This window comes from Equus quagga, chromosome 12 (assembly GCF_021613505.1).
Source record: "Equus quagga isolate Etosha38 chromosome 12, UCLA_HA_Equagga_1.0, whole genome shotgun sequence".
Classification (NCBI taxonomy): domain Eukaryota; kingdom Metazoa; phylum Chordata; class Mammalia; order Perissodactyla; family Equidae; genus Equus; species Equus quagga.
Window position 1 is genome coordinate 27139431 of NC_060278.1, and position 7091 is coordinate 27146521.

General features: G+C 44.3%; 1 protein-coding gene across 1 annotated transcript in view; it reads right to left on the minus strand.

The window, feature by feature from the left end:
- Positions 1–410, minus strand: part of NET1 (neuroepithelial cell transforming 1) — a 61583-nt gene extending 61173 nt beyond the window's left edge. The window contains exon 1 of the mRNA XM_046678679.1: positions 193–410. Within this exon, the coding sequence (XP_046534635.1) occupies positions 193–320 (128 nt within the window). The 5' untranslated portion in view covers positions 321–410. The remainder of the gene's footprint in view (positions 1–192) is intronic.
- Between the last annotated feature and the right edge of the window lie 6681 nt (positions 411–7091).

The window sequence follows — 7091 nt, forward strand, 5'->3', positions numbered from 1 at the left end:
GGGAGGGGGAGGAGGGTGACCTCCCGCGCCCCCGCCTGAGGAAAGGCCGGAGGAGGAGGAGGAGGAGCAGCCTGCGCCTCGCCCCTCCCCTCCATCTCCCCCGCCCCCTTCTATCCCCCATTCTCGCTTCCCCCACCCCCGAGCCTCGGACCGGACGCCCAGGGCCCCGCCGCTGCAGCCCCCCGCGCTCACCTCCCGTCCGGCCCCGGCCCAGGGGTGGCGGCCGAAGGCCCTGCGGTGCCGTCCGCGCTGAGCTGGGAGGCCCGGCGGCTTCGCCTCCGCGGCCGGGGCTGCTTCGGGGCCGCCAGCTCGGGCTCCATGGCGCGGAGGGGGCTGGGGCGGTGGCCCGGTGCCCGGGAGGCCCGCCGGGACGGGCACGGCGCCCGACCGCTTCTGCCCGCAGAGGAGTTTCTGTCAGGAAGGCGCCGCCACCGCCGCCATCTTCCGGGGTTTGAAAATGGCGGCCGCGCGGCGACCAGCCAATCAGGGGACAGCGGGAGGTTGCTAGGAAACGTGAGTCCCGCCCCTTTCCCCCGGCGTGCCCCTCCAGGCTCTTAAATGAGGGCAGGAAAAGGAGCTTGGAGCTTGGTGGGAGGGGGTGGTCCTGCAGATAAGTGGGTGGCCTCCGACTGAATTCTGACTCCGTTCCTAAATTTCCAAGCCCTGGTACCTACCACACTGTTTAGTAGGACTTTCACCGAATGCCAAGAAAATTGGAAGCATTGTAGGTCTTAGCATTTGGGGAGAAAAGAGGCTGAAAGTAATGACCTAAATGAGGTTTGGTTTTTGGCCTCTTACGTGCTAAATTATTCATGTGCGATAAATCCCAGTTACCAGAGGGAGTGGAAATCTGTTATCAGGGCTGTCTTTAGGAAACCAGTGATATCCTGTCTCCCAGTGCTGAAGACAGTCTCTCCTTAGCAAAAGAGAGTGAAAGTGCCTTCATCCTCTGATTATAATAAGGCAGCAAAAGGCACAGCGTCACATAAAGGACCTTATTAAATAAAAAGACAGTTAAATGAGCACATTCTTTGATTTTAAATATTTCGTATGTGTCAAAGGCTTTAAAAAAATCTCTCGTTTGACACTATGATTCCATTTCTGGGAATCTATCCTAAGAAATAAAATTATATTTGCATTGAAGGGTGGCAGAATATACCACTTTGGCATGAGGATTATTTTGAGCTACAGGCCCTTGAAAAACAGCAGGTGCGAGAAGGACGTTCTGACCCCCGCTTTGCTTCCTGAGAGCAAAAGATGAAACAGTTGTGAGAGATGCCCTCCCTGTACCGGGAGGAAAGAAAGTTCTTATCACCAGAGATGGGGAGTCAAGGCATAGAGAATTCTGTACGAACAGACCTTACTAAAATAATTCTTGTCCTTCTTTGGTCTCCTTATATGATTTAGTTACTTTTCCACAATTACCTCTCTTTATTTGACCTAGTATATCAGCACTTAGGTTTTGACACTTCTTTGGGTCTTCATTTTCCTGTCATCTACATGCGAAAATCTGTATGCTTTTCTCCTGTTAATCTGGCTTCTGCTATTTTCATTCTTATGACCTGCCGATGACCCCTAAGAGAGTCAAAGTAAAGTTTTCTCTCCTCTACAACATGAAGATATTAATGACGTTTATAATATCAGAAAAAGTAAAGATAATCTAAATAAACAGTAATAGTGAAATGGTTAACTATGGTTGGTTCACTGGAAAGAATATTTTTTTTATTGAGTTCATAATAGTTTGTATCAGTGTGAGATTTCACTTGTACATTATTTCTTGACTGTCACCACATAAGTGCTCCCTTTCACCCCCTGTGTCCCCCCACTACCCCTTCTCCTTCCCCTGGTAACCACTGAACTGTTTTCTTTGTCCGAGTACTTGTTTATACTCCACATATGAGTGAAATCATCTGGTGTTTGTCTTTCTCAGACTGGCTTATTTCGCTTAGCATAATTCTCTCTAGGTCCTTCCATATTATTGAAAATGGGATGAATTTGTCTTTTTTCTGGCTGAGTAGTATTCTATTGTATATATATACCACATCTTCTTTATCCAATCATTGGTCACTGGGCACATGGGTTGTTTCCATGTCTTGGCTATTGTAAACAGTGCTGCAACGAACATAGGGGTGCATATGATACTGTGGATTGTTGCTTCCAAATTGTTTGGGTAGATACCCAGTAGTGGGATAGCTAGGTCATATGGTAGTTCTATTTTTAGTTTTTTGAGGAATCTCCATACTGTTTTCCATCGTGGTTGCACCAGTTTGCATTCCCACCAGCAGTGTGTGAGGGTTCCCTTCTCTCCAACATTTGTTATTTTTGTCTTAGTGATTATAGCCATTTTAACAGGTGTAAGGTGGTATCTCAGTGTAGTTTTGATTTGCATTTCCCTGATGATTAGTGATGTTGAACATCTTTTCATGTGTTTATTGGCTAACTATATATATCTTCTTTGGAAAAATGTCTGTTCATTTCCTCTGCCCACCTTTTGACCAGGTTGTTTGCTTTCTTATTGTTCATTTGTGTGAGTTCCTTATATATTATAGAGATTAAACCCTTGTCAGATATATGATTTGCAAATATTTTCTCCCAATTGGTGGGTTGTTGGAAAGAATATTTCCAGCCAGTAAAAATTAACTATGAAGTGTGTAATAAAATAGCATATTGTAATTTTTAAATAAAAACATGGAATTTAGAGATATATTCAGAGTTATGAATTATAAGAGATTTAATAGAGAAAAAAGATGAAATGTATGAAAATGTCTCTAAATGATCAGATTTCCAGTATTTAAAATTTTTTCTTTACTCTCTTGTATTTTATATATATATTTAATAGAGAGGTACTGAGCTTACATTACCTTTATGACACAAAGGAGAAAATATTTTAGTTTTAAAAAGATAAGGAGTTAGGGAGTAAGATGCCCTTAGTTAAGAAGCACCTCTATTCCACCTTATCCTACCCCTCCCAAAAAAGTAAGAAAGTAACTGCTTTGTAGCAGTTAGAGTGAAATAATACAGAAATGTCATCTGGGGAGCTGATCTCCACCCAGACAGAGCTTCATAGGATGCACATATTTAGTTCGAACCATATGAAATCACTGACATTTAATATTTTCCCTCACAGACACAGCAATTTCGTGGTGTCAACCTAATATTTTGGTACAGTTAGAGTCTTTCTGCAGCTCTGCAGGCCCTGAGACTGGTTTTGATGGTGTAATTAGAGGTGGTCAGTCCTTTGGAAATTTGTCATAATCAGTTCCCAAAGTAATAGGTAATCCAGGTGGTTGATGTGGGGATTCTCAGTGGGGAGGGATTTCTTTCCAGTGATCAGGATACTGTCATTTTTTGCAGATGTCAACAAACGAGAGGGATAAATTGCAAGAGAAGCAAAAAGTTTATTTGGGGTTTCAAGAACTGCAATTCAGGAGACACAAATTGAAGTAGAAACTCAAATGTGCTCCAGTTCCAGGAGATGGCTCTGGATTTTTGTGGGAAAAAAAGGAGGAAGATGAGGTAAGTCTTATTAAGGAAGAGTTCATTGGTGGTAGATGAGCTAAGGCTAGGTTTGTACTTCATAGATTGGCTTGAGATTCAGTCATCAGGCAAAAAGCTAGACTTGTACTTCATTGATTGGTTGGCAATTCAGTGATCAGCAAAGTGCAATTTTATCATTCCTTACAAACAAGATATTCTTGTCCTTACTGACTTCTTGGAATGTTGATGGTTTGGTCCAGTTTGGAAGATAAAGAAAACAAGAAATGCAAGGCAATTCCTCTGAAATGGCTACCCCAGCTCTATTTTAATTGACTCCACTCATGTCATCTTGCACACAGAGCACCCTTTTCTAATTTTCAGATACTTGGGAACTTATTATTTTTTTCAATTATTCACAAGTATTTATTGAATTCCTACTATAATATGCCAGTCCCTGTGCTAGATACTAGGGAACAATGAATAGAAGACAAATTTTTAATCAGAAAATTGCTGGTACCATAGAAGCAGAGCAAAGGGATGTGGACCATTTTGAGGGTTGGTCATTCAGGACATGGAGAAGTCTGGGGAAGTGTCTTGACCCTATAAGAGCTAAACTTTCTGGTGTCGATACCAAGCAATGGACTCACTCTAGTCACCGTGATCTCAGCCAGTCAATCACAATAAGTTAGGAATTGAGAAACGAAGTTTTAATTTGATTATCCAGCACAATCGGGAAGATGACAGACTAATGTCTCAAAAAAACCATCTGCAAAAATTACAGAATCTTGAGGCAGTTGTATAGGAAAAATGGGCATTAAGGAGGGGTTCCAGGGATGTTGGTTTCCAGGCATGATGGGCTCCAGGCATCACATTGTTCCGTTCGTTCTTCTGTCAGCTGTGATGGATAAGTTGTAGGTGTGTTTCCCACCTGTGGTCAGCGTGTTCCTGGAGAGAAACTCATAGAACAAAGTTTTAATTTATCAAGCTATTAGGGAGTACATACGTAAGTGGAGGCCATAAATCAAGAGAGCATGTAACTGTTTTTAGAGTATGTGCAGAGCAGCAAGTAGTCATGCAGAGGAGGGGCTGGGGCCTTTTAGTGTAACAAGATAGCCTTGCTTATGCTCACTTACAAATTGCCCCCCTGTCAGTAGTAACCTATAACCTTATGGTCAAGGGGGAGACAGGGCGTCATACTTTCTCTAGCTACTTCCTGCTGAATCAGGATGTTGTAGGGGGACCATAGCATGGAAAAGTTACTTTCCTTTTGAATTTATAGAAGAAAGTTTTCTTTTAAAGACATATTTTAGTTTTCCAAGGGGTTCTGCGACCCACTTTCCCCTCAAAACCGGTGGGATACTTTCCTGTGATTTGGGGGCTGCCTTGATCCAGGAGTGACGTATCCAGGCTTTCATGCCTTTAAGTGTTACAGACGAGTGAGTGGTGAGAAGAATCTCAAAGGGGCCCGTCCATTTGGGTGACAACTGTTTTCCGGGTCCCTGGTCTGTCCAAGTTTTTAGCAAAACAAGATCACCAGGTGGAAAGGCGTGTAGAGACATGTCAGACAGATATGCAGACCTATGAGAAACAAGCTCATGGACAGAAGTTAATACAGAGCTTGATGATTTAACATAATTAGCAAACCTGACATTCCTGAAAATGTCCAAAGATTCAGTCCCCGGGGGCGATGCCTGAAAAGGTCTCTCATGTAGAATTTTGAAAGGACTCAACGCCACTTTGGAGAGCTACTCTAACCTGTAGCAGAGAAGGGACAGTGCCTTATCCCGAGGTAGTTGTGTTTCCTGACAAATTTTGGCAGTAGTCTTCTTTAAGGTGTGATTCATTTTCTTCATCTTTCCAGCTGATTGAGGTCTCCAAGCTGGGTGTAGTATCCAGCAGATGCCTAAGCTTTTGGACACTGGTTGGGTTATTTGGGAGACAAAAGCTGGTCCCTTATCACTTTGCAAGGTATTAGGCAGATCAAACCTAGGGATGATTTTTTAGTAACACGTGAGTAACTTCTGATGCTTTTTCAGTCTGATTGGGGAAGGCTTGTACCCACCCAGTGAAGGTGTCCACAAACCCTAACACATCCCTGAAATTTCCAGTTGCCCGGGGCATCTGGTAAAGTCTATTTGTCAGTGCTTAGTACGCCAATGTTTTTATGTTGGGTGCCCAGATGTGGGGGGGACCGGATGCAGTCTTGGGGTTGTTCTTTGCACGGATTATGCAATTTTTAGACACCTGTTGTGTAGTCTTTTGTAGGTGGCACCCTATGATGTACTTCTGGACCCATTAGATTCTCCCTCGGGTGGCCAGGACAATGCACCATAGCTACCTGAGCAGGCTTATTAATAGCACCAAGCACTTTTAAGATTTTAGGGCCATGTCTGATTTCCTTTTTTCCTGCTGTTAAGAATCCCCTTTCTTTCCAGGTTGTCCGATGAGCACGAACCACAGCAAAGGCATATCAGGAATCTGTATAGATAGTTACTCTCTTCCCTCGGGCTAGATGTAAAGCCTGAGTGAGGACGATGATTTCCGCCTTTTGAGCCGATGTCCCTGCGGGTAGATCTTTAGCCTCTAAAGCCTCCTGTAAAGTTGTGACTGCATATCCTGCATGTCTCTTACCTTGATCCGTGAAGCTACTGCCATCTAGGAAGAGTTCCAAGTCCGGTTCTTCCAATGGACAGTCCAACAAATCAGCTCAGCTAGAATACACCTTCTCGATAACTTGTAAGCAGTCATGTCCTAAGGCTTCTGATATCTCAGTAGGGAGCAAGGAGGCTGGGTCTAGGGAGGATGATGCTTGCATCCGTATGTTTGGATTGTCCAAAAAGATGGTCTAGTATTTGTCCATCTGTCCTCCACTGCGCCAGGATCCCCCTTTTCATTTCAATAGTGTACTTGATATGGCACATATACTGTGGTGGGTTGGCCCAGGGTAAATCTTTCAGCTTCCTGAGGATGTCGCACGTAGCAGCCACTGCCCTGAGGCAGCAGGGCTAGCCCTTGACCGTCTGATCCAATTACTTGGAAAAATAAGCCACTGGCCAGGGGGTCATGCCCAGTTTTTGGGTTAAAAGCCTCAAACTTATTTCTTGCCTTTCATGTACATATAGGCTGAAGGGCTTATCCAAGTTAGGAAGCCCCAAGGCTGGAGCTGAAATTCACTTTCTCTTGACGGTATCAAAGGCCACCTGAGATTCCTTTGTCCATTCTAGTGGTTCTTGGTCTAGCCCTTTTAGAGCCTCACAGAGGGGCTTTACTATGAGACCATAGTTAGGAATCCAGATCCCACAGAAACAAGCCCTGCCCAAGAATCCTCGCAGTTGTTGCGGGCTGGTGGGAGGACTTAGGCATGCTATAGCTTTCTTTTGGTCTGGCAGTAGTTCCCTCAGGCCTTTTGTTTGTTTGTTTCATTTTGTTTTTGATGAGGAAGACTGGCCCTAAGCTAACATTTGTGCCAATCTTCCTGTATTTTGTATGTGAGATGCCACCTCAGCATGGCTCGATGAGCCGTGCGTAGGTCTGCACCTGGGATCAGAACCTGCAAACCCCAGGTGTGTGAACTTAACCACTACACCATGGGGCTGGCCCCCTCTCTGGCCTTA